At 43.1% G+C, this 26,883-nt stretch overlaps 1 protein-coding gene across 6 annotated transcripts; it reads left to right on the top strand.

Annotated features, from left to right (window-relative positions):
* Positions 1-787: 787 nt before the first annotated feature.
* Cyp4a3 (cytochrome P450, family 4, subfamily a, polypeptide 3) lies at positions 788-19,476 on the top strand. 6 transcript variants are annotated; one of them, XM_087548243.1, is made up of 13 exons: positions 788-1,922; positions 2,884-3,016; positions 3,739-3,783; positions 11,148-11,275; positions 12,125-12,249; positions 12,617-12,771; positions 13,164-13,270; positions 13,348-13,538; positions 13,626-13,759; positions 15,756-15,820; positions 15,939-16,015; positions 18,463-18,659; positions 19,266-19,476. In XM_087548243.1, the coding sequence occupies exons 1-12, from the start codon at positions 1,728-1,730 to the stop codon at positions 18,629-18,631; spliced, it is 1,524 nt and encodes a 507-aa protein (XP_087404369.1). In that variant the 5' UTR covers positions 788-1,727; the 3' UTR covers positions 18,632-18,659; positions 19,266-19,476.
* The last annotated feature ends 7,407 nt before the right edge of the window (positions 19,477-26,883 follow it).

Genomic DNA, 26,883 nt, shown 5'->3' with positions numbered 1-26,883 from the left:
ACTCAGATTCAGAGAAGGAAGCAGTCAAAACTAAAATTCAGCAGTAATTTTGGATGCCAAAGCTCTTTTCACTCTGGCCTCCCAATCTGCAAGTAAGTGTGGTAGAGGATCCAAGTAGGGAAGGAGAAAGGGTACCAGTTGACCCGTTCCGTTAGACTAGATCATAATGTCTTGCTAAATATTCACAGCGTGCCTGGATCTTTCAATAATTTACTCATCCAACAAATATTTGAAGTTGTAAAATGACCACAAATTTGGGTAAAAGTTCAGACAGATAGAACATGTCCCCTTGGTTTTTGGTTTTGACAAAAGCTCAGAACTGTGGAAAGAAAGAAAGAACCATGGGTTATGCATGTTGTGTCACAGTGGAAGACAAATAGGAGTGTGTTAAAGAAAACATTTGGACAGGTGAAAGACCAAGTTAGGAGCAAACAGTCATTCCTGGTAGAGTGAATGAGCTGCCTTCTTAGATATTCCTGTTGAAATATCTTTTGTATATGCTTCTCTGGGGTCTTCAGAGTGAGGATTGATTTATGGAAGATAATCATGAACGAGGTGAAGCTAAGAACCTTAGAGAAGGGCTTATCTCCACCCTTTAACTTTTTTTTTTTCTCTTCTAAAAATTTGTCATTCTTAAAATTTATTTTTTACTTATTTTTTATGCAATCTATTTTGATCAAATATTTTCACTCCCCAAACCCCTCCCAGATCCTCAGGACCTTCCTACCTATCCACTTTCGTGCTAATGAGTAGACTCACAAAAAATTCTTTCTTTGCTTAAATAATATCTCCACAAAATCCATAAATAAATGAGATTGTTGGAAAACATCTCAGCACTCTTCAGTTGATTGGCTAGTAATCCTTCAATACTTCATTTTTTAAACTTTTGCTTTATTCATCCTGGGTAGGCATTAATTTCTTCCAGGCAAGGCACAATATGTATAAATGCACTAATTTCTCTTTTAGAATTTGCCCTGAGTTCAATAGATATGTCTTAAATTAATGAATGACTGAATAGGTGATGGGAAACTTAGGTATTTGGGAAAGAGAGGCATTATTAGTCTACTCAATGAAAACACTGAGGCACAGAGAGTCTGTCACAGGCTGTGTATGTGGTGAGGCTAATCTTAGTCTTGAGCCACCTGAATGCAACTGCAGTGTTCCACCTGCTGACATATCCGTCCTGGATCACAACTGGAAGTGATTGTGGCATGCCTCGGGGAAAGTGGAAGAAACAGCTGGATTTGGAGTCCAGATGCAAGGATGACTATGTGTAGAACCCAGCAATTATATTCATCTGAACACCAATTTCCCTTGTCATCCTTTCATCCTGAAATTATGAAAACAGTACAAGCACCTATACCTATGAAATGCTTGGTAAATTTGAATATGAATCTTTTGATATCAAAGTTAATGTCTATTTCATGAGTCTACCTCATTCATAAATGAGGATACTACATAATGTGCAATATGTGTTCAATAAATATTTATGAGTAGTTCAGAGATAAGAGAGTGGGTATATACATAGACTTTACCAAGACCAGCTACTAGGGATTTGTCTTTACTGTTTACCAAAGTTGATGTTGCAGAGTAATAAACTTTGGAGTCTGAGGTCAGTCTCTGTTTTTCTACGCTCCCTCCCACAAGTAGGTGTGTCTACCTCCTCATGATTTAAATGCAGGTGTTCCAAATGTTCAGTGACCCTAGTGATCCAGAAACCATTAACCATGGGTTTCTCTGTATTTACCCCTACAAGATCCCTGGATGGTGTCTCTGGGTTCTTCCAAGGGGCCTTCCTGCTCAGTCTATTTCTGGTGCTGTTCAAGGCAGTCCAATTCTACTTACGAAGGCAATGGCTGCTCAAGGCCCTCGAGAAGTTCCCATCCACGCCTTCCCACTGGCTTTGGGGCCACGACCTGAAGGTAGGAAGAAGGGAGAGCATGGAAGAGTATGAAAAGTAGGAATGTTATACAGGGCAGTCTGCTCTGTGATAATCATGTAGTTTCTGAAGAACACTGGGTTTACTTCTAAGAGCAGGCTTGCCTTAATCGTGTGGGGCATACTCTTTTTAAAAAGATACATGATGACAATAGGACTCAAATCTCAGGATGTAGAAGGGAATGGGAAAACAGCCTGGCTTTATGGAGTGGGTGGGTGATGTTAGCTATAGAGAAGCAACCAATCTAGGCTGTTATCTGAGAGAACTTCTAGAAGTGATGCTTTCAATGCTGTCTATCAGTTTCCTCTGAGATTGAAACTTCCCAGTTTGGAGAGAAACAGAGATGATTACAATACAGGGTGTTCTAAAGAGAGGTACAACCTTCCATCCAGAAAGAAAGTCCCTTATGATAAAGGAAGTTCTATGGGGGAGGGGAAACATTCCATCCTGCAAGGGAACTCCTCGAGTTCAGAAAGCAACCAACTCAAGGGCTTCGTGGAGCCTCTGAAACTTGCTGGATTAGTTAGCGTCCCCCACACTCAAGTGTATATAAGCTTTAAGAATGGCTGACTGTGATACCAGCTCTCAGCAGAATATAATTTGGCTGGGTCTGTGTGAAGAGGCACTCAGTGAGGGATCACACACTTAGCCACATTTAAGAATATTAAACTCAGAGCTCTTTCCCCAGTAGCTTCTCTAAGGAGCCTTAGCTTCATCTAACAAGGGTCCAGGATCTGGCTAGGGCAAATCCGTGGACATAGCAATGGCCTAGATGGAAGGGACAAAAAGGACAGATCATCAAGCCAACTCAAATTTCTACCTTTTCCTGAACATTCTGGAGCAATGCCCCTGTGGTGGTCCTGCATCTTCCATACCACACAAAGCACTAGATGCCAAAGAACATCTTTATGAATTTGTCTTTTCTTTGATATCTGTTCCCAAAGGACAGAGAATTCCAGCAGGTTCTTACGTGGGTAGAGAAATTCCCAGGTGCCTGCTTACAGTGGCTCTCAGGGAGCAAAACACGAGTCCTGCTCTATGACCCTGACTATGTGAAGGTGGTTCTGGGAAGATCAGGTGAGAGTCCAATCTCATTTACATCTGTAGCATATCTGTCATCCAAAGTTCATTACAAGTCTGTGTAATATTAGAAAAGAGTGACACTTTAGCCATCGATGTCTAATTAATACCTACCATTCACACTGTCTAGAGACCAACATATGGCTAGCAATACTTAGATAGTTCTCAGCACTTAAAATAACTGCACAAGGCTTAAATTTTCTTCCTTCCTTCCTTCCTTCCTTCCTTCCTTCCTTCCTTCTTCCCTCCCTCCCTCCCTCCCTCCCTTCCTCCCTCCCTCCCTTCCTTCCTTCCTTTTCCTAACTAAATTGAGTTGATGTGTTTTACCAATTTTCCAAACATCATAATGACAGAGACATTCATTGCTGATACAATGAAGTCTGCCTTCCTAAGTCGAGCTAACTGGCAATACAAAGACAGAAAGGAAAGGAAGGCAGTGTGAGTGGGAATGCATCAACTTGAAATGACTCGGTTGGTGCAGGGGTTTGCTGCTCAAGCCTGATGACCTAATGTTGAGCTCTGAAACCCACATTGAATTCAGTGGGAGGAATGAACTAACTCCACAGAGTTGTCTTCTGAACTCTACACAGACACTGTAGCAGGTGCACCACAAATAATAATTTTTAAAATTCTGAAAAATGAAAGAAAAAGCTTGTAGTTTTGAACACCGTCCTCAACCTTTTGAATATCTGGTCCTCAAGATCTGTCTTACTTTTCAGATCCAAAGGCTTCTGGAATTTATCAATTCCTTGCTCCCTGGATTGGTAAGTATATTAAAATAAGGAGTGTGTTTTCTTCAATACTCCCTGGCTAATGGAGAGGAATGGGTGACTGGTCACAGTGTCATGATCCATTCCTAAATCAAGCATTATTTCTCTTCTCCTAATCAGTCCTTAGTTTTTTTTTTTTTATTAACTTGAGTATTTCTTATTTACATTTCGAGTGTTATTCCCTTTCCTGGTTTATGGGCCAACATCCCCCTAACCCCTCCCCCTCCGCTTCTTTATGGGTGTTCCCCTCCCAACCCTCCCCCCATTGCCACCCTCCCCCCAACAATCATGTTCACTGGGGGTTCAGTCTTAGCAGGACCCAGGGCTTCCCCTTACACTGGTGATCTTACTAGGATATTCACTGCTACCTATGAGGTCAGAGTCCAGGGTCAGTCCATGTATAGTCTTTAGGTAGTGGCTTAGTCCCTGGAAGCTCTGGTTGCTTGGCATTGTTGTTCATATGGGGGCTCGAGCCCCTTCAAGCTCTTCCAGTTCTTTCTCTGATTCCTTCAACAGGGGTCCTGTTCTCAGTTCAGTGGTTTGCTGCTGGCATTCGCCTCTGTATTTGCTGTATTCTGGCTCTGTCTCTCAGGAGATATCTACATCAGGCTCCTGTCAGTCTGCACTTCTTAGCTTCATTCATCTTGTCTAATTGGGTGGCTGTATGTGTATGGGCCACATGTGGGGCAGGCTCTGAATGGGTGTTCCTTCTGTCTTTGTTTTAATCTTTGCCTCTCTATTCCCTGCCAAGGGTATTCTTGTTCCCCTTTTAAAGAAGGAGTGAAGCATTCACATTTTGATCATCCGTCTTGAGTGTCATTTGTTGTAGGCATCTAGGGTAATTCAAGCATTTGGGATAATAGCCACTTTTCAATGAGTGCATACCATGTGTGTTTTTCTGTGATTGGGTTACCTCACTCAGGATGATATTTTCCAGTTCCAACCATTTGCCTATGAATTTCATAAATTCATTGTTTTTGATAGCTGAGTAATATTGCATTGTGTAGATGTACCACATTTTCTGTATCCATTCCTCTGTTGAAGGGCATCTGGGTTCTTTCCAGCTTCTGGCTATTATAAATAATGCTGCTATGAACACAGTGGAGCATGTGTCTTTGTTATATGTTGGGGCATCTTTTGGGTATATGCCCAAGAGAGGTATAGCTGGATGCTCAGGTAGTTCAATGTCCAATTTTCTGAGGAACCTCCAGACTGATTTCCAGAATGGCTGTACCAGTCTGCAATCCCACCAACAATGGAGGAGTGTTCCTCTTTCTCCACATCCTCTCCAGCATCTGCTGTCACCTGAGTTTTTGATCTTAGCCATTCTGACTGGTGTGAGGTGAAATCTCAGGGTTCTTTTGATTTGCATTTCCCTTATGACTAAAGATGTTGAACATTTCTTTAGGTGTTTCTCAGCCATTCGGCATTCCTCAGCTATGAATTCTTTGTTTAGCTCTGCACCCCATTTTTTAATAGGGTTATTTGTCTCCCTGCGGTCTAACTTCTTGAGTTCTTTGTATATTTTGGATATAAGCCCTCTATCTGTTGTAGGATTGGTAAAGATCTTTTCCCAATCTGTTGGTTGCCATTTTGTCCTAACCACAGTGTCTTTTGCCTTACAGAAGCTTTGCAGTTTTATGAGATCCCATTTGTCGATTCTTGATCTTAGAGCATAAGCCATTGGTGTTTTGTTCAGGAAATTTTTTCCAGTGCCCATGTGTTCAAGATGCTGCCCTAGTGTTTCTTCTATTAGTTTGAGTGTATCTGGTGTGATGTGGAGGTCCTTGATCCACTTGGACTTAAGCTTTGTACAGGGTGATAAGCATGGATCGCTCTGCATTCTTCTACATGTTGTCCTCCAGTTGAACCAGCACCATTTGCTGAAAATGATATCTTTTTTCCATTGGATGGTTTTGGCTCCTTCGTCAAAAATCAAGTGCCCATATGTGTGTGGGTTCATTTCTGGGTCTTCAATTCTGTCCCATTGGTCTATCTGTCTGTCTCTGTACCAATACCATGCAGTTTTTATCACTATTGCTCTGTAATACTGCTTGAGTTCAGGGATAGTGATTCCCCCTGAAGTCCTTTTATTTTTGAAGATAGTTTTAACTATCCTGGGTTTTTTGTTATTCCAGATGAACTTGCAAATTGTTCTGTCTAACTCTTTGAAGAAATGGATTGGTATTTTGATGGGGATTGCACTGAATCTGTAGATCGCTTTTGGTAAAATGGCCATTTTTACTATATTAATCCTGCCAATCCATGAGCATGGGAGATCTTTCCATCTTCTGAGGTCTTCTTCAATTTCTTTCTTCAGAGTCTTGAAGTTCTTGTTGTACGGATCTTTTACTTGCTTGGTTAAAGTCACACCGAGGTACTTTATATTATTTGGGTCTATTATGAAGGGTGTCGTTTCCCTAATTTCTTTCTCGGCTTGTTTCTCTTTTGTGTAGAGGAAGGCTACTGATTTATTTGAGTTAATTTTATACCTAGCCACTTTGCTGAAGTTGTTTATCAGCTTTAGTAGTTCTCTGGTGGAACTTTTGGGATCACTTAAATATACTATCATATCATCTGCAAATAGTGATATTTTGACTTCTTTTCTGATCTGTATCCCCTTGACCTCCTTTTGTTGTCTGATTGCTCTGTCTAGAACTTCAAGAACTATATTGAATAAGTAGGGAGAGAGTGGGCAGCCTTGTCTAGTCCCTGATTTTAGTGTGATTGCTTCAAGTTTCTCTCCATTTAGTTTAATGTTAGCAACTGGTTTGCTGTATATGGCTTTTACTATGTTTAGGTATGGGCCTTGAATTCCTATTCTTTCCAGGACTTTTATCATGAAGGGGTGTTGAATTTTATCAAATGCTTTCTCAGCACCTAATGAAATGATCATGTGGTTTTGTTCTTTCAGTTTGTTTATATAATGGATCACGTTGATGGTTTTCCGTATATTAAACCATCCCTGCATGCCTGGGATGAAGCCTACTTGATCATGGTGGATGATTGTTTTGATGTGCTCTTGGATTCGGTTTGCCAGAATTTTATTGAGTATTTTTGTGTCGATATTCATAATGGAAATTGGTCTGAAGTTCTCTTTCTTTGTTGGGTCTTCGTGTGGTTTAGGTATAAGAGTAATTGTGGCTTTATAGAAGGAATTCAGTAGTGCTACATCTGTTTCAATTTTGTGGAATAGTTTGGATAGTATTGGTATGAGGTCTTCTATGAAGGTCTGATAGAATTCTGCTCTAAACCGGTCTGGACCTGGGCTCTTTTTGGTTGGGAGACCTTTAATGACTGCTTCTATTTCCTTAGGAGTTATGGGGTTGTTTTACTGGTTTATCTCTTCCTGATTTAACTTCGGTACTTGGTATCTGTCTAGGAAATTGTCCATTTCCTGTAGATTTTCAAGTTTTGTTGAATATAGGCTTTTATAGTAAGATCTGATGATTTTTTGAATTTCCTCTGAATCTGTAGTTATGTCTCCCTTTTCATTTCTGATTTTGTTAATTTGGACACACTCTCTGTGTCCTCTCGTTAGTCTGGCTAAGGGTTTATCTATCTTGTTGATTTTCTCAAAGAACCAACTTTTGGTTCTGTTGATTCTTTCTATGGTCCTTTTTGTTTCTACTTGGTTGATTTCAGCTCTGAGTTTGATTATTTCCTGCCTTCTACTCTTCCTGGGTGTATTTTCTTCTTTTTGTTCTAGAGCTTTTAGGTGTGCTGTCAAGCTGGTGACATATGCTCTTTCTTGTTTCTTTCTGCAGGCACTCAGCACTATGAGTTTTCCCCTTATCACAGCTTTCATTGTGTCCCATAAGTTTGGGTATGTTGTACCTTCATTTTCATTAAATTCTAAGAAGTCTTTAATTTCTTTCTTTATTTTTTCCTTGACCAGGTTATAATTGAGTAGAGCATTGTTCAACTTCCATGTATATGTGGGCGTTCTTCCCTTATTGTTATTGAAGACCAGCTTCAGGCCGTGGTGGTCTGATAGCACGCATGGGATTATTTCTATCTTTCTGTACCTGTTGAGGCCCATTTTTTGACCAAGTATATGGTAAATTTTGGAGAAAGTACCATGAGGAGCCGAGAAGAAGGTATATCCTTTTGCTTTAGGATAGAATGTTCTATAAATATCCGTTAAGTCCATTTGGCTCATGACTTCTCTTAGTCTGTCTACGTCTCTGTTTAATTTCTGTTTCCATGATCTGTCCATTGATGAGAGTGGGGTGTTGAAATCTCCTACTATTATTGTGTGAGGTGCAATATGTGTTTTGAGCTTTAGTAAGGTTTCTTTTACGTATGTAGGTGCCCTTGTATTTGGGGCATAGATATTTAGGATTGAGAGTTCATCTCGGTGAATTTTTCCTTTGATGAATATGAAGTGTCCTTCCTTATCATTTTTGACGACTTTTAGTTGAAAATTGATTTTATTTGATATTAGAATGGCTACTCCAGCTTGCTTCTTTTGACCATTTGCATGGAAAGTTGTTTTCCAGCCTTTCACTCTGAGGTAGTGTCTGTCTTTGTCTCTGAGGTGTGTTTTGTGTAGGCAGCAGAATGCAGGGTCCTCGTTGCATATCCAGTTTGTTAATCTATGTCTTTTTATTGGGGAGTTGAGGCCATTGATATTGAGAGATATTAAGGAATAGTGATTATTGCTTCCTGTTATATTCATATTTGGATGTGAGGTTATGTTTGTGTGCTTTTCTTCTCTTTGTTTTGTTGCCAAGACGATTAGTTTCTTGCTTCTTCTAGGGTATAGCTTGCCTCCTTATGTTGGGCTTTACCATTTATTATCCTTTGTAGTGCTGGATTTGTAGAAAGATATTGTGTAAATTTGGTGTTATCATGGAATATCTTGGTTTCTCCATCTATGTTAATTGAGAGTTTTGTAGGATACAGCAACCTGGGCTGGCATTTGTGTTCTCTTAGGGTCTGTATGACAACTGTCCAGGATCTTCTGGCTTTCATAGTCTCAGGTGAAAAGTCTGGTGTGATTCTGATAGGTCTGCCTTTATATGTTACCCGATGTATTTTTCTTACTGCTTTTAATATTCTTTCTTTATTTTGTTTGTTTGGTGTTTTGAGTATTATGTGACGGGAGGAGTTTCTTTTCTGGTCCAATCTATTTGGAGTTCTGTAGGCTTCTTGTATGCTTATGGGTATCTCTTTCTTTAGGTTAGGGAAGTTTTCTTCTATGATTTTGTTGAATATATTTACTGGTCCTTTGAGCTGGGAGTCTTCACTCTCTTCTATACTTATTATCCTTAGGTTTGATCTTCTCATTGAGTCCTGGATTTCCTGTATGTTTTGGACCAGTAGCTTTTTCTGCTGTACATCATCTTTGACAATTGAGTCGATGATTTCTATGGAATCTTCTGCTCCTGAGATTCTCTCTTCCATCTCTTGTATTCTGTTGGTGAAGCCAGTATCTACGGCTCCTTGTCTCTTCTTTTGGTTTTGTATATCCAGGGTTGTTTCCATGTGTTCTTTCTTGATTGCTTCTATTTCCATTTTTCATTCCTTCAACTGTTTGATTGTGTTTTCCTGGAATTCTTTCAGGGATTTTTGTGACTCCTCTCTATGGGCTTCTACTTGTTTATTTATGTTTTCCTGTAATTCTTTCAGGGATTTTTGCGATTCCTCTCTGTAGGCTTCTACTTGTTTATTAATGTTTTCCTGTGTTTCTCTAGGGGAGTTTTTCACGTCTTTCTTGAATTCCTCCAGCATCATGATCAAATATGATTTTGAAACTAGATCTTGCTTTTCTGGCGTGTTTGGATATTCCGTGTTTGCTTTGGTGGGAGAATTGGGTTCCGATGATGCCATGTAGTCTTGGTTTCTGTTGCTTGGATTCCTGCATTTGCCCCTCGCTATCAGATTATCTCTAATATTACTTTGTTTTTCTATTTCTGACAATGGCTAGGTTGTCCTATAAGCCTTTGTGTCAGGGGTGCTGTAGACCTGTTTTCCTGTTTTCTTTCAGCCAGTTGTGGGAACAAAGTGTTCTGCTTTCTGGCGGGTAGTTTTTCCTATCTACAAGTCTTCAGCTCTTCCTGGGGGCCTGTGTCTCGAGGTCACCAGGCAGGTCACTTGGAGCATGAAGGTTTGTCTTACCTGTGGTCCCTAGGCTCAAGTTTGTTCATGGGGTGCTGTGTACGAGCTCTCCGCGGGGGTAGCAACCAGGAAGATCTGCACTGCCCTTTCCGGGAACTTCTGTGCACCAGGGTTCCAGATGGCGTTTGGTGTTTTCCTCTGGAATCAGTAATGTGTGCAGAGTGCAGTCTTTTCTGGTTTTCCAGGCGTGTCTGCCTCACTGAAGTTTTAGCTCTCCCTCCCAAGGGATTTGGGTGTAGAGAACTGATTATCTGGTCAGTCCCTTCAGTTTCTGGTGGTGTCTCAGACGCAGGGGACCAGCTACTGCTGTGCCCTTTTCCAAGGGAACCCAGAGGCTGTATACAGTTTCCTCTTGTGCCAGGGATGTGGGCAGGGGTGGGCAGTGTTGGTGGTCTCTTCTGCTCTGTAGTCTCAGGAGTGCCTACCTGTCCAGGTGGTGAGGTCTCTCTCCCATGGGGTTTGGAAGCAGAGAGCTGCTGCGGGCAGGGATCTGCGGGTTTGGGACTCCCGCTAAATACTGGAAGTGTCTGGTCCTCGAGGAGTTTTCCCTCTGTGTGTCCTGAGTTCACCAGGCAGGTCGCTTGGAGCAGGAAGGTTTGTCTTACCTGTGGTCCCGAGGCTCAAGTTTGCTCATGTGGTGCTGCCTACGAACTCTCCGTGGGGGCAACAACCAGGGAGATCTGCGCCGCCCTTTCTGGGAGCTTCCATGCACTAGGGTTCCAGATGGCATTTGGTGTTTTCCTCTGGAATCAATAATGTGTGCAGAGTGTAGTCTCTTCTGGTTTCCCATGCGTGTCTGCCTCTCTGAAGTTTTAGCTCTCCCTCCCAAGGGATTTGGGTGTAGAGAACTGATTATCTGGTTAGTCCCTTCAGTTTCTGGTGGTGTCTCAGACGCAGGGGATCTGCTGCTGCTGTGCCCTTATCCAAGGGAACCCAGAGGCTGTATACAGTTTCCTCTTGGGCCAGGGATGTGGGCAGGGTTGGGCAGTGTTGGTGGTCTCTTCTGCTCTGCAGTCTCAGGAGTGCCTACCTGTCCAGGCAGTGAGGTCTCTCTCCCATGGGGTTTGGAAGCAGAGAGCTACTGCGGGCAGGGATCTGCGGGTTTGGGACTCCCGCTAAATCTATTACTGAATTTTTATTTCCCCATTTTATCCCAGTTAATGTAACCAAATGATCCCAGGGGTACCTTTGATTCCACCTCTGTCAGACACGTTAATGATCAGTCTCTGGTACAGGTTATGGTTTGCTCCTGTTGAATGGGAAGAAATGGTTCCAGCATCGGCGGATGTTGACTCCAGCCTTCCACTATGGCATCCTCAAACCCTATGTCAAAATCATGGCGGACTCTGTCAGTATAATGCTAGTGAGTTTCTCTGTCTCTTTCTCATTTTTTTGTACCCACCTGAAAACACACCCACAATGACTCTAATCTTAAACACATTCTAGACGTTCACATAGACTAATAACTCCTGTTGTTGCTATGAAGTAAGTCTCCCACAATTGCATAAATTGGACAGCTTCTGCTCAGCAGGATGGAGCCACACACTTCAGAGAGCACTGTGGTAAATATAGGACCAAGTGTTGTCACAGTGGACAAGACACCATACAGTGCAAACTCCCTGTTTTTGGCTGGACTGGATAGTGGCAGCTTCAAGACAAGAATGTCTTGGACCCCAGGCCTTCTGTGTGATCTTAAGTGGCTCATGTGTAAGTAGAAACCAGGTTCACATCCTCACACTCTTACCTGCCAAATCCTTACCTCATATTAGGTCCTAGTTTCTGGCGTCACCATTTAAAAGGTGAAATGTAATTAACCAATAGCACACATGAGGCATGTTCACCCAGGACAACAGCTTTTCTTTTCCTTTATACATTTTATTCCTTCCTGTATTTGTGTTTATACAAATTTTTCAAGTCTGGTTTAGTCTTGAAAGTTTGAAGGGGCCATTTTTGTAAACTGAAAGATTACTTTGTTTCTAAAACCAAATAAGCAACAATTAAACACCATGAGAAAATACGCTGTTTTGTTAAAGAGTTTGGAAGAAGCAGACAACAGATTACAAACATTTGCTTCATACTTTTAATTTACTGGAAGCAAATGAACTCAATGGAGAGGGACGCCAGACTGATTATCTATAGATAAAGAGAAAAGTATTAGTCTAAACACAGGTCGTCTGAAGAAAATTAAGAAATTGTCTCGTTCTCACCACAGGACAAATGGGAGAAGCTTGATGACCAGGATCACCCTCTAGAGATCTTCCACTATGTCTCCTTGATGACACTGGACACTGTTATGAAGTGTGCTTTCAGCCATCAGGGCAGTGTTCAGTTGGATGTGTGAGTAACAACCCTTTGTTGTAGAGTCTTTGGTCTTACCAGTCCGTTTAGTAAGTTAGGATTTAAGTTCAGTCAGTTAGTCAGTAAGAAGAAAGTGGGGCAGGTAAGACCGTTCTCTCCACAAAACATAAGATTCTTATCCAGTTCTGGACTAAACTCTTATTTCAAACCATAACCAAACCAGCCAGCCCCAGTAAGACACTGTGGAACCCTGGCATGTGTCTAAAGTTCCAATGGTCAAAAGATCTTGAAGTGGTGTGTGCCTTGGTATTGCGTGTTCCATGGTTGAAAGAATGACTATAGAGAACCTACTCTATTTTTAGGAAAGATACCCCAATCACCAGTATATTGTACCTCCTGTCCATAGAAATTCCAGGTCCTACACCAAGGCTGTCGAGGATCTAAACAACCTGACTTTCTTTCGTGTGAGGAGTGCCTTTTATGGGAACAGCATCATCTACAATATGTCCTCTGATGGCCGTTTGTCCCGCCGGGCCTGCCAGATTGCTCATGAGCACACAGGTTCTGTCTTCCCCCTTCCTGCCTTCCTTTCTTTGTCAGGTACATTGCAAAGACATGATCAGATATCTCAGACATAGTGAGTTTGCCAGAAGCCTCTGTAGGACTTGAGTCAGTTACTAAGATATAAGTTTTGGGAGCAAGAATGTTAGCATAAAAAGTGCATTACAGGAATTGTCACATTTTATTACATTGGGGACATGTCCGTCATGGCTCTGTGACCCATGAACCTGCGTGGAGGCTTGAGGTATATGAGATTGAGTAGACTTCAAATCATGACGGGATTCCCACCTGCACATGCATCTGGGGCTTCACAGGACACACACATTAGGTTCAGGGATTGTGTGTATTACGATAGCTCTGTGTTCTGTCTGACAAGTGCTGTCATGGGATAGATGGAGTGATCAAAATGAGGAAGGCTCAGCTGCAGAATGAGGAAGAGCTTCAGAAGGCCAGGAAGAAGAGGCACTTGGATTTCCTGGACATCCTGTTGTTTGCCAAAGTGAGTGGAGAACAGGGTTAAGATTTGGCCCATAAGCACAGATGAGATACAAAGTCTGTTTTCTCACATTCATTCAGATGGAGGATGGGAAGAGCTTGTCTGATGAGGACCTGCGTGCAGAGGTGGACACATTTATGTTTGAGGGTCATGACACCACAGCCAGTGGAATCTCCTGGGTTTTCTATGCTCTGGCCACCCACCCTGAGCACCAAGAGAGATGCAGAGAGGAGGTGCAGAGCATTCTGGGTGATGGAACCTCTGTCACATGGTGAGAACCATTCACCTGTCTTCTTAAAGGAGAGACCTTCTGGTCTGCCCAGCTTTGTGTGACTCTTCAGGATGGACTTTATTTCAGGGACCACCTGGACCAGATATCTTACACCACCATGTGCATCAAGGAGGCCCTGAGGCTCTACCCACCAGTACCTTCTGTGAGTCGAGAGCTCAGCTCCCCTGTCACCTTCCCAGATGGACGTTCCATACCCAAAGGTAACCAAATCCAGTCACCTATATGCTCACGTGTGTTTCTGTTGTCCCAGCAAACTGGATCCTTACTTTGTAGTTTTGAGATGAGATTATAAGGTTAAGACTGAGGAAGTCTCCTGGAAGAAATGTCACATGCTGGTTAAATGTCATTCTCAGCCTTGAAGTTGCAGTCACTTAATATACTCAGGGTTGAAAAAAAAAAAAGACACAGGTCTTGTCATGATAAGATTTTGTTTATGAGTAAAGGCAAATGAAAATGGTAAGGGAATCTTTTGTGTGGGTGCCATGGCTCCCTTGTCTCAGGAAACTGAGGTGAGGAAAGAGGGGAGCTGCTAAGTTCTGAGTTCCTTTGTCACATGTCCAAGGTACATGTTAGCGAAACCATCCTTGTATATGGTCCCACCTCTGCCACATGCAAACAGTGTAAACCTAAGTAAAGATCATGGGACTCGTTGAGAATTTAGTATTTCATGTGAAAAATGGGCGTGAAACAGTGCCTTTTGGGGGTGTTAGAAAGTGAATTTTGCCTTGTTAGCTGGTGTATGTTCTTCAATGGTGTGTGTAAGACATTTAATGAACGTGTGCTGTCATTGCACTAAAGTGCAGTGTACCCCCAATACTTCCTTGCTGTCTGTCATCATCAGGTTTATGGTTGTCTAATGTATATTTCACTAAAATCCCTATCCCCAAAAGAATCATTAGCTCTACACGGTGACTCCTTATATACAGGCCATATGTACATGCCACTGGGATTGGCTCTAGAGCCAATTCTTTGGCTTAATTATGTTTTTTCCCATCTTTATTAACTTGGGTAAATCTTATTTACATTTCTTTTTTTCCATTTTTATTAAGTTGAGTATTTCTTATTTACACTTCGATTGTTATTCCCCTTCCTGGTTTCACGGCCAATATCTCAGTAAACCTACCCCCTCCCATTCTGTATGAGTGTTCCCCCCCCATCCTCCCCTCATTAGTACCCTCCCCCTCAACAATCACGTTCACTGGGGGTTCACCGGGGGTTCACTGGGGGCTCACTGGTGTTCAGTCTTGGCAGGACCAAGGCTTCCCCTTCCTCTGGTGCTCTTACGAGGCTATTCATTGCTACCTATGAGGTTGGAGCCCAGGGTCAGTTCATGTATAGACTTTGGGTAGTGGCTTTGTCCGTGGAAGCTCTGGTTGCTTGGCATTGTTCTTCATATGGGATCACAAGCCCCTTAAGCTATTTCAGTCCTTTCTAAGATTCCTTCAATGGGGGTCCCGTTCTCAGTTCAGTGGTTTGTTGCTGGCATTTGCCTACGTATTTGCTGTATTCTGGCTGTGTCTCTCAGGAGAGATCTACATCCGGCTCCTGTCAGCCTGCACTTCTTTGCTTCATCCATTTTATCTAGTTTGGTGGCTGTATATGTCTGGGCCACATGTGGGGTAGGCTCTGAATGGGTGTTCCTTCTGCCTCTGTTCTAAACTTTGCCTCCCTATTCCCTGCCAAGGGTATTCTTGTTCCCCTTTTAAAGAAGGAGTGAAACATTCACATTTTGGTCATCCTTCTTGAGTTTCATGTGTTCTGTGCATCTAGGGTAATTCAAGCATTTGGGCTAATAGCCACTTATCAATGAGTGCATACCATCTGTGTTTTCCTGTGATTGGGTTACCTCACTTAGGATGATATTTTCCAGTTCCAACCATTTGCCTATGAATTTCATAAAGTTATTGTTTTTGATAGCTGAGTAATGTTCCATTGTGTAGATGTACCACATTTTCTGTATCCATTCCTCTGTTGAAGGGCATCTGGGTTCTTTCCAGCTTCTGGCTATTATAAATAATGCTGCTATCAACATAGTGGAGCATGTGTCTTTGTTATATGTTGGAGCATCTTTTGGGTATATGCTCAAGAGAGGTACAGCTGTGTCCTCGGGTAGTTCAATCTCCAATTTTCTGAGGAACCTCCAGACTGATTTGACTTAATTATGTTTTACTCCATGTTTTCTCCTCTCCCCCACAGGTATCACAACCACAATTTTAATTTATGGCCTTCATCATAACCCAAGTTACTGGCCAAACCCAAAGGTATGAAAGCCTGGGGAAGAGTGGAGACTCACTCAGTTGCAACTTTAAACATTCTGTATCCTTTTGCCTTGGAAATGGGCTTGACTCCATCCATGCTGGCCCTGTGCTCTCTCTGCAGGTGTTTGACCCCTCTAGATTCTCACCAGATTCTCCTCGCCATAGCCATGCTTATCTGCCATTCTCAGGAGGAGCAAGGTGATGGGAAAGGGTTGGAGGAAAAGGATGGAGGGTTGCCACATATTAATATTCTATATTTCTGATCGCTTATGTCCCTATGTGGTCACTTGCATGTATTTCTCTTGGTAGATGTGGGTAGATGGTATCATGTCTTTGTGTTTGTGCCAAAAGGAAAGAAGGCAGCAATTCAGTATAACACAGAGATTTTTATTAACCCACTGTCCTGTGACCACTAAGACACCCGTATGAAAATTAGTATGTTTTGGTATTTTAACTAATTCTGAACTTCATATTTCAGAATTATATTTCCTATGAAATTAAGCTGAGAATTTTTAAAAAATCTTAAAGGATGAATTTCTCTTTCTCAAAATTCTCATTACAGCCTCATAGCTTTTCTTATTAACTCAACAGTTGGATGCTTCTATAAATCTTTAAAATATGTGTCTATAAATATATGTGTAACAAATATATATTAAGTACTATAATGTGATATGTTTAAAATTCTAAAAACTCTGTGGGTTCCTCTGTTAAAGTCATATATGTAAGAGTTCACATCTTCCTATAGGTTGGACACCAGGGCTATCATCACACGTTTTTTACTTCTAGCCTCACAACATTTTTTCTGCATATACAAATGCTTATCATGTGTATATACATTCCTAATTTGTAGAACTATGCATGCTGGAAGGGACTTCAGTGAACAGGCCTGGTGTACTTTGTCTAGTGGTGCCGAAACCGGAAATGAGGACATTAAATAGCTTCTGAGGGAAATCCTCTGTTGAGTGATGATGCCCACCACTAGCTGATGTGTGCAGTGACAGAGCTCTGAGGGAGATGAGCAGCTAAAAGGCTGCCATAAAAAATTCCAAAGTCTACAGGACTCATCCTGTAGACCACAGATTCCCCCTAAGATTTCTTAAGGGTTGGATACAATGGTCATCAGAGTTAATATGTTATCATAGATCACAAGGGGGAGAAAATGATAGGTAAACGTTTCTTCTGATTTACCAATTCTGTGAAACTTAAAGCTGTGGATTAGCTCCCACAGAACAGGCTTCAGATGTGGCATTTTACTGGAAGACATCTGACACAGTTTATCCCATAGTTAAGAATGTCACCTTAACCAGCTAAAAGCATACTGCAGCCATTGGAGGATAGGAGAGTCGCAGGTTATCAAGTTCCTAGCTTACATATCCTTATCCTCTATGCATATTATTGTGTTTTTAGAATTCAACTCCGTTAATTCAAATGAAAAAGAATTTTAAAAATGTATTTTTCTGCCATGTTCCTTGCTGAGACAGGAGAATGTAGCCAATTACTTATACCTGATGCAGCCATCATTCCTTCTTCCTGCCTTAGACTCATGTGTCCCTCACTGACATCTTATGAAAAGTTACACACTCCTTGCTGCCCTATAGCCTGAAGTGTGGTGGGTCCTTGAGTAAAGCACCCTTGCTACCTTAGAGTCCAGGAGGAGGTGAATGCCACAGAGGATAGGGAGCTGGCTGACTCTTAGCTTGTTGCTTGGGTGTGGCAGCAAGGCTGAAGGGAAGCATTAGTGGCATTTTCAGCCACATGAGTTGAAATAGGAAGTGGAGCTATACAGGTAAGAGGTGGTAACTCAACAAACCTTCACTAAGAATGGTTCTGTCTGGGGCACCTGGAGCTGTCCCACATGACGGTGTGCATAGTAGGAAGAGTGTTGCAACGGTGACCGTGGGGATCCAAAGACCAAGATAAGAAAATGCAAATGCAAATAAGGCCTTTTCTGGAATAAGATTATATGGTTACTGATGATGGTAGCCTGGAGGAAATGAGGGATTAGAGCCTGAAAGCTTAGTGGGAGCAAGATGGAGGACCAGTTTGAGGATCCCCAATCAGATCCATTCACTACAAGCTTCTACCACTGATATTTGACTCCCATTGTAGAATCAATCCATTTTTGTATATAGATGATAATCCCCAAGATGGTGACCTACCCCTTCTCATATTGACCAGAATAGGAGTATTCACACTGGAGATCCAGAGACTGTTAGTGGAGAGAATTGGCTAGTTAGTAATTACCTCATTAAATAACTCACGCGCTTGGACTCCATGACCACAGAGCTGCATTGTCCAAATGACATTCTGTACACCCAAGAACAGGAATAGGGAAAGAAAGAGAGAGAGAGAGAGAGAGAGAGAGAGAGAGAGAGAGAGAGAGAGCCAGAGGAACTAGAGAATTTATCATAGGTCAGGAGCCTAAGCTTGAAGACAAGGGATTGAGGTGGTGGTATAACGTATAAAGAAAGTGATCTCAAAGCAAGGGAATGATTTAGGCATGTGGTCTATAAATAAAATGATTAGGCTGATACCATGGAGGGGAACCCTGATGCCCCACAGGACTGAGGCTAAAGGAGCAATACTCACCGTACCCAGAGCAAGTCTCAGGCCACATCTTACTTATGTGTCCCTGCTTGGTTCAGGAACTGCATTGGGAAACAGTTTGCCATGAATGAGCTGAAGGTGGCTGTGGCCCTGACCCTGCTTCGCTTTGAGTTGCTGCCAGATCCCACCAGGATCCCGGTCCCTATGGCAAGACTTGTGTTGAAGTCCAAGAATGGGATCCACCTGCGTCTCAAGAAGCTAAGATAAATCTGGTGGAGATAGGACAGCTCCAGAGGTCTGCTGCCTGCAATACCTGCATTTGTTACTGGCTAATTTATACTCATTTTGCTTTCTCTTTGATTCCCATCCTCTGCTGAGTGTCCCGTCATCTCATTTTTTTGCCCTCATTTCTGTAGCTTTTCCTCCAGACTCCATCCCAGTTTGTGCGTGGACCCATTTCCCATCTGTTTTCACCTCTGACCAGCCACTGAACTTGCCGCCAGCAGCCTGTCCTCCAGCCTGCTTACCCCTCATTATCATTGGACTAACAGAGAAAGATGTATTTTAGAGGGAAACTCTTGCACTTTATCTCTCTTCAGTTCTCAGAGTCTTGGGACAATGGACATCATGAATTAAAATGTTCTTAAAAATCACATGCTGGGAGAAAATTAATCCTAAAAATTCTGGCACCAGCCAGAGGAAGGATGTTGGCTGAAAAAAAAAGATTTCTAGATATTTATGTTTGTCTCATGGTGAAATTAATGTATGCCTCATCTTTTCTATGAAATAATAATTCTGATACAGAACAGTAGAGAGAAATGAATAGTTTTTGCTACTTTGGGCCAAACTGTAAATAAATCCATTTCACTTCATTAATTTCTGTTTCATATTTTTATTTAAGATACAGAAATCTACTCAGCATGAACCTATGCTCCCTGAAGCACTTTTGGCAAGCCAGCCATCAGAGAAGCCTGTTGCCATCTGCTCCCCACTGTTAGAATGGGGTAGAATTCTCAGCTCCTGAGAGGTTGTACTTGGATTGTTGAATCCTGGGCTGGTTTATACAAATGTAAGTTGGTGATTTTGTGGAGCTAAAGAGTTTTCTGATTTTACCCTGGCCTGATTTGTTCAGAGTGCTCTGATTATTCAGTTTAGTGATTTGTAGAATTCTGTTAAGCTCTCATGGCATGTACCTGGATTCTTTTGTGACAATGGCAGGAAGTATAAAGAAGGGTGTACACCAGACACAAGGGCACTCAAGTTTATAAATCACTGCTACAACTAAAAGTCCATAGTGACCTTTACATAGTGATAGTAAATGACTTCAATACCTCACTCTCACCAATGTACAGGTCACCCAGACAGAAACAAAGCCAAAATTCTGTATCGAATTGATGTCTGAAATCAAACATACTTAACAGATACTTTGAGAATACTTCACCGAAATACAAAAGAATAGACCTTTGTCTTAGTACCTCATGGAACATTCTCCAAATTAATCATAGACTCAGACACACAGCAAGTCTCAACAGATAAAGTTGAAATCACACTTTGCACCCTATATGGTCACCATGTATTAAAGCTGGATATCAACACAGAAACAAACAAACAAACAAAAAAACATAACCAGAAAGCCTAAAATGAAAAAGTGGTCAAGACAGAATCAAGAAGAAATATAAAAAGTTTTTATAATTAAATGAAAATAAAAACACAATGGGATGTAATGAAGGCAGTTATAAGAGGCAAGTTTATAGCACTAAGTACCTACATGAAGATATTGGTGAGATCTCATATTAGTCACCTAACAGCATAAGTGAAAGCATAGAACAAAAGGAAAACTAATGCTCCAAAGGAGTAGATGGCAACACCAGCGCTGATGTATCAATAAAACATAAACAAACAAACAACAACAAAACCCTCAACCAGTTGGTCCTCTGAGAAAATCGATACCCAAATTAACTCAGGGTGGAGGCAGAGGTAGGGGGATCACATTAACAAAGTTAGAGATGAAAAAGGGAGAAAAAACTACAGATACTGAGGAAGTCAAGAGAACCATAAGAACATATTTTATTTTATTATTTATTATTTTTAAAGGTTTATTTACTTATTATATATAAATACACCGTAGCTGTCTTCAGACACACCAGAAGAGGGCATGAGATCTCATTACAGATGGTTGTGAGCCACCATGTGGTTGCTGGGATTTGAACTCAGGACCTCAGGAAGAGAAGTCTGTGCTCTCAACCACTGAGCCATCTCTCCAGCCCTATTTTATTTAATGTATTTTAATAGCAAACGTACATGAACAGCAACAGAAGACAGATACCATTGAAAACATATACTTGCATGTAGGACAACTCTGTTAGAAAAGTACAGTGAGAGAGAGAGGCAGACACGCCTGGGAAACCAGAAGAGACTACACTCTGCCCACATCTCTGACTCCAGAGGAAAACACCAAACGCCATCTGGGACTCTGGTGCATGGGGGCTCCCGGAGAGGGCCGCACCGATCCTCCTGGTTGCTGCCCCCGGGGAGAACTCATAAGCAACACCCCACGAGTGAACTTGTGCCTAGGGACCACAGGTAAGACCAACTTTTCTGCTCCAAGCGACCTGCCTGGTGAACTCAAGACACAGGCCCACAGGAACAGCTGAAGGCCTGTAGATAGGAAAAACTACACGCCCGAAACCAGAACACTCTGTTCCTATAACTGGCTGAAAGAAAACAGGAAAACAGGAAAACAGCACTCCTGTCACACAGGCTTAGAGGACAGTCTAGCGACTGTCAGAAATATCAGAACAAAGTAACACTAGAGATAATCTGATGGCGAGAGGCAAGCGCAGGAACCCAAGCAACAGAAACCAAGACTACATGGCATCATCGGCGCCCAATACTCCCACCAAAGCAAACATGGAATATCAAAACACACCAGAAAAGCAAGATCTAGTTTCAAAATCATATTTGATCATGATGCTGGAGGACTTCAAGAAAGACATGAAGAACGCCCTTGGAGAAACACAGGAAAACATAAATAAACAAGTACAAGCCTAAAGAGAGGAATCACAAAAATCCCTGAAAGACTTCCAGGAAAACATAAATAAACAATTGAAGGAATTAAAAATGGAAATAGAAGCAATCAAGAAAGAACACATGGAAACAACCCTGGATATAGAAAACCAAAGGAAAGGAGCTGTAGATACAAGCTTCATCAACAGAATACAAGAGATAGAAGAGAGAATCTCAGGAGCAGAAGATTCCATAGAAATCATCGACTCAACTGTCAAAGATAATGTAAAGCGGAAAAAGCTACTGGTCCAAAACATACAGGAAATCCAGGACTCAATGAGAAGATCAAACCTAAGGATAATAGGTATAGAAGAGAGTGAAGACTCCCAGCTCAAAGGACCAGTAAATATCTTCAACAAAATCATAGAAGAAAACTTCCCTAACCTAAAAAAAGAGATACCCATAGGCATACAAGAAGCCTACAGAACTCCAAATAGATTGGACCAGAAAAGAAACACCTCCCGTCACATAATAGTCAAAATACCAAATGCACAAAATAAAGAAAGAATATTAAAAGCAGCAAGGGAAAAAGGTCAAGGAACATATAAAGGCAGACCTATCAGAATCACACCAGATTTTTCGCCAGAAACTATGAAGGCCAGAAGATCCTGGACAGATGTCATACAGACCCTAAGAGAACACAAATGCCAGCCCAGGTTACTGTATCCTGCAAAACTCTCAATTAACATAGATGGAGAAACCAAGATATTCCATGATAACACCAAATTTACACAATATCTTTCTACAAATCCAGCACTACAAAGGATAATAAATGGTAAAGCCCAACATAAGGAGGCAAGCTATACCCTAGAAGAAGCAAGAAACTAATCATCTTGGAAACAAAACAAAGAGAAGAAAAGCACACAAACATAATCTCATATCCAAATATGAATATAACAGGAAGCAATATTCACTATTCCTTAATATCTTTCAATATCAATGGCCTCAATTCCCCAATAAAAAGACATAGATTAACAAACTGGATACGCAACGAGGACCCTGCATTCTGCTGCCTACACGAAACACACCTCAGAGACAAAGACAGACACTACCTCAGAGTGAAAGGCTGGAAAACAACTTTCCAAGCAAATGGTCGGAAGAAGCAAGCTGGAGTAGCCATTCTAATATCAAATAAAATAAATTTTCAACTAAAATTCATCAAGAATCGACAAATGGGATCTCATAAAACTGCAAATCTTCTGTAAGGCAAAGGACACTGTGGTTAGGACTAAAAGGCAATCTACAGATGGGGAAAAGATCTTTACCAATCCTACAACAGATAGAGGCCTTATATCCAAAATATACAAAGATGTTAGACCACAGGGAGACAAATAACCCTATTAAAAATGGGGTTCAGGGCTGCCGCTGCAGAGAGCCCCTGGGCAGCACCCCACGAGCGAACCTGAGCCTCGGGACCACAGGTAAGACCAAATTTTCTGCTGCAAGAAAGCTGCCTGGTGAGCTTGGGACACACGGAAGCAGAATTTCTCTAGGACCGGGCACGTTCTGTGTTTACCGGAAGTCCCACACCTGCGGATCCCGGCCCGCAGCAGCTCTCTGCTCCCAGACCCGGTGAGAGAGAGACCCAACCGCCTGGTCAGGTGGGCATTCCTGAGGCTGCAGAGCAGAAGAGACCACCAACACTGCTCACCCCTGCCCACATCCCTGGCCCAAGAGGAAACTGTATAAGGCCTCTGGGCTCCCGTGGGGGAGGGCCCAGGAGCGGCAGGACCCCTGCCAGAGACACCGCCGGAACCTGAAGGAAACAGACCGGATAAACAGTTCTCTGCACCCAAATCCCGTGGGAGGGAGAGCTAAACCTTCAGAGAGGCAGACAAGCCTGGGAAACCAGAAGAGACTGCTCCCTGCACACACATCTCGGACGCCAGAGGAAAAAGCCAAAGACCATCTGGAACCCTGGTGCACTGAAGCTCCCGGAAGGGGCGGCACAGGTCTTCCTGGTTGCTGCCGCTGCAGAGAGCCCCTGGGCAGCACCCCACGAGCGAACCTGAGCCTCGGGACCACAGGTAAGACCAAATTTTCTGCTGCAAGAAAGCTGCCTGGTGAGCTTGGGACACACGGAAGCAGAATTTCTCTAGGACCGGGCACGTTCTGTGTTTACCGGAAGTCCCACACCTGCGGATCCCGGCCCGCAGCAGCTCTCTGCTCCCAGACCCGGTGAGAGAGAGACCCAACCGCCTGGTCAGGTGGGCATTCCTGAGGCTGCAGAGCAGAAGAGACCACCAACACTGCTCACCCCTGCCCACATCCCTGGCCCAAGAGGAAACTGTATAAGGCCTCTGGGCTCCCGTGGGGGAGGGCCCAGGAGCGGCAGGACCCCTGCCAGAGACACCGCCGGAACCTGAAGGAAACAGACCGGATAAACAGTTCTCTGCACCCAAATCCCGTGGGAGGGAGAGCTAAACCTTCAGAGAGGCAGACAAGCCTGGGAAACCAGAAGAGACTGCTCCCTGCACACACATCTCGGACGCCAGAGGAAAAAGCCAAAGACCATCTGGAACCCTGGTGCACTGAAGCTCCCGGAAGGGGCGGCACAGGTCTTCCTGGTTGCTGCCGCTGCAGAGAGCCCCTGGGCAGCACCCCACGAGCGAACCTGAGCCTCGGGACCACAGGTAAGACCAAATTTTCTGCTGCAAGAAAGCTGCCTGGTGAGCTTGGGACACACGGAAGCAGAATTTCTCTAGGACCGGGCACGTTCTGTGTTTACCGGAAGTCCCACACCTGCGGATCCCGGCCCACAGCAGCTCTCTGCTCCCAGACCCGGTGAGAGAGAGACCCAACCACCTGGTCAGGTGGGCACTCCTGAGGCTGCAGAGCAGAAGAGACCACCAACACTGCTCACCCCTGCCCACATCCCTGGCCCAAGAGGAAACTGTATAAGGCCTCTGGGCTCCCGTGGGGGAGGGCCCAGGAGCGGCAGGACCCCTGCCAGAGACACCTCCAGAACCTGAAAGAAACAGACCGGATAAACAGTTCTCTGCACCCAAATCCCGTGGGAGGGAGAGCTAAACCTTCAGAGAGGCAGACAAGCCTGGGAAACCAGAAGAGACTGCTCCCTGCACACACATCTCGGACGCAAGAGGAAAAAGCCAAAGACCATCTGGAACCCTGGTGCACTGAAGCTCCCGGAAGGGGCGGCACAGGTCTTCCTGGTTGCTGCCGCTGCAGAGAGCCCCTGGGCAGCACCCCACGAGCAAACCTGAGCCTCGGGACCACAGGTAAGACCAAATTTTCTGCTGCAAGAAAGCTGCCTGGTGAACTCAAGACACAGGCCCACAGGAACAGCTGAAGACCTGTAGAGAGGAAAAACTACACACCCGAAAGCAGAACACTCTGTCCCCATAACTGACTGAAAGAGAGGAAAACAGGTCTACAGCACTCCTGACACACAGGCTTATAGGACAGTCTAGCCACTGTCAGAAATAGCAGAACAAAGTAACACTAGAGATAATCTGATGGCGAGAGGCAAGCGCAGGAACCCAAGCAACAGAAACCAAGACTACATGGCATCATCGGCGCCCAATACTCCCACCAAAGCAAACATGGAATATCCAAACACACCAGAAAAGCAAGATCTAGTTTCAAAATCATATTTGATCATGATGCTGGAGGACTTCAAGAAAGACATGAAGAACGCCCTTGGAGAAACACAGGAAAACATAAATAAACAAGTACAAGCCTAAAGAGAGGAATCACAAAAATCCCTGAAAGACTTCCAGGAAAACATAAATAAACAATTGAAGGAATTAAAAATGGAAATAGAAGCAATCAAGAAAGAACACATGGAAACAACCCTGGATATAGAAAACCAAAGGAAAGGAGCTGTAGATACAAGCTTCATCAACAGAATACAAGAGATAGAAGAGAGAATCTCAGGAGCAGAAGATTCCATAGAAATCATCGACTCAACTGTCAAAGATAATGTAAAGCGGAAAAAGCTACTGGTCCAAAACATACAGGAAATCCAGGACTCAATGAGAAGATCAAACCTAAGGATAATAGGTATAGAAGAGAGTGAAGACTCCCAGCTCAAAGGACCAGTAAATATCTTCAACAAAATCATAGAAGAAAACTTCCCTAACCTAAAAAAAGAGATACCCATAGGCATACAAGAAGCCTACAGAACTCCAAATAGATTGGACCAGAAGAGAAACACCTCCCGTCACATAATAGTCAAAATACCAAATGCACAAAATAAAGAAAGAATATTAAAAGCAGCAAGGGAAAAAGGTCAAGGAACATATAAAGGCAGACCTATCAGAATCACACCAGATTTTTCGCCAGAAACTATGAAGGCCAGAAGATCCTGGACAGATGTCATACAGACCCTAAGAGAACACAAATGCCAGCCCAGGTTACTGTATCCTGCAAAACTCTCAATTAACATAGATGGAGAAACCAAGATATTCCATGATAACACCAAATTTACACAATATCTTTCTACAAATCCAGCACTACAAAGGATAATAAATGGTAAAGCCCAACATAAGGAGGCAAGCTATACCCTAGAAGAAGCAAGAAACTAATCATCTTGGAAACAAAACAAAGAGAAGAAAAGCACACAAACATAATCTCATATCCAAATATGAATATAACAGGAAGCAATATTCACTATTCCTTAATATCTTTCAATATCAATGGCCTCAATTCCCCAATAAAAAGACATAGATTAACAAACTGGATACGCAACGAGGACCCTGCATTCTGCTGCCTACACGAAACACACCTCAGAGACAAAGACAGACACTACCTCAGAGTGAAAGGCTGGAAAACAACTTTCCAAGCAAATGGTCGGAAGAAGCAAGCTGGAGTAGCCATTCTAATATCAAATAAAATAAATTTTCAACTAAAATTCATCAAGAATCGACAAATGGGATCTCATAAAACTGCAAATCTTCTGTAAGGCAAAGGACACTGTGGTTAGGACTAAAAGGCAATCTACAGATGGGGAAAAGATCTTTACCAATCCTACAACAGATAGAGGCCTTATATCCAAAATATACAAAGATGTTAGACCACAGGGAGACAAATAACCCTATTAAAAATGGGGTTCAGGGCTGCCGCTGCAGAGAGCCCCTGGGCAGCACCCCACGAGCCAACCTGAGCCTCGGGACCACAGGTAAGACCAAATTTTCTGCTGCAAGAAAGCTGCCTGGTGAGCTTGGGACACACGGAAGCAGAATTTCTCTAGGACCGGGCACGTTCTGTGTTTACCGGAAGTCCCACACCTGCGGATCCCGGCCCGCAGCAGCTCTCTGCTCCCAGACCCGGTGAGAGAGAGACCCAACCGCCTGGTCAGGTGGGCATTCCTGAGGCTGCAGAGCAGAAGAGACCACCAACACTGCTCACCCCTGCCCACATCCCTGGCCCAAGAGGAAACTGTATAAGGCCTCTGGGCTCCCGTGGGGGAGGGCCCAGGAGCGGCAGGACCC

The sequence above is a fragment of the Rattus norvegicus genome, chromosome 5 (genome assembly GCF_021556685.1).
Source record: "Rattus norvegicus strain SHRSP/BbbUtx chromosome 5, alternate assembly SHRSP_T2T, whole genome shotgun sequence".
Lineage (NCBI taxonomy): Eukaryota > Metazoa > Chordata > Mammalia > Rodentia > Muridae > Rattus > Rattus norvegicus.
This window is presented reverse-complemented; position numbering and strand designations above follow the sequence as displayed.

What these genes read in the sequence shown, in the direction of transcription:
- Cyp4a3 (XM_087548241.1), top strand. Translation starts at nt 1,728, where the DNA reads ATGGGTTTCTCTGTATTTACCCCTACAAGATCCCTGGATGGTGTCTCT. An exon ending in GGCAGTGTTCAGTTGGATGT is followed by an intron (nt 12,250 to 12,616) that starts GTGAGTAACAAC and finishes TCCTGTCCATAG; the next exon opens with AAATTCCAGGTCCTACACCA. An exon ending in GATGGAACCTCTGTCACATG is followed by an intron (nt 13,539 to 13,625) that starts GTGAGAACCATT and finishes ACTTTATTTCAG; the next exon opens with GGACCACCTGGACCAGATAT.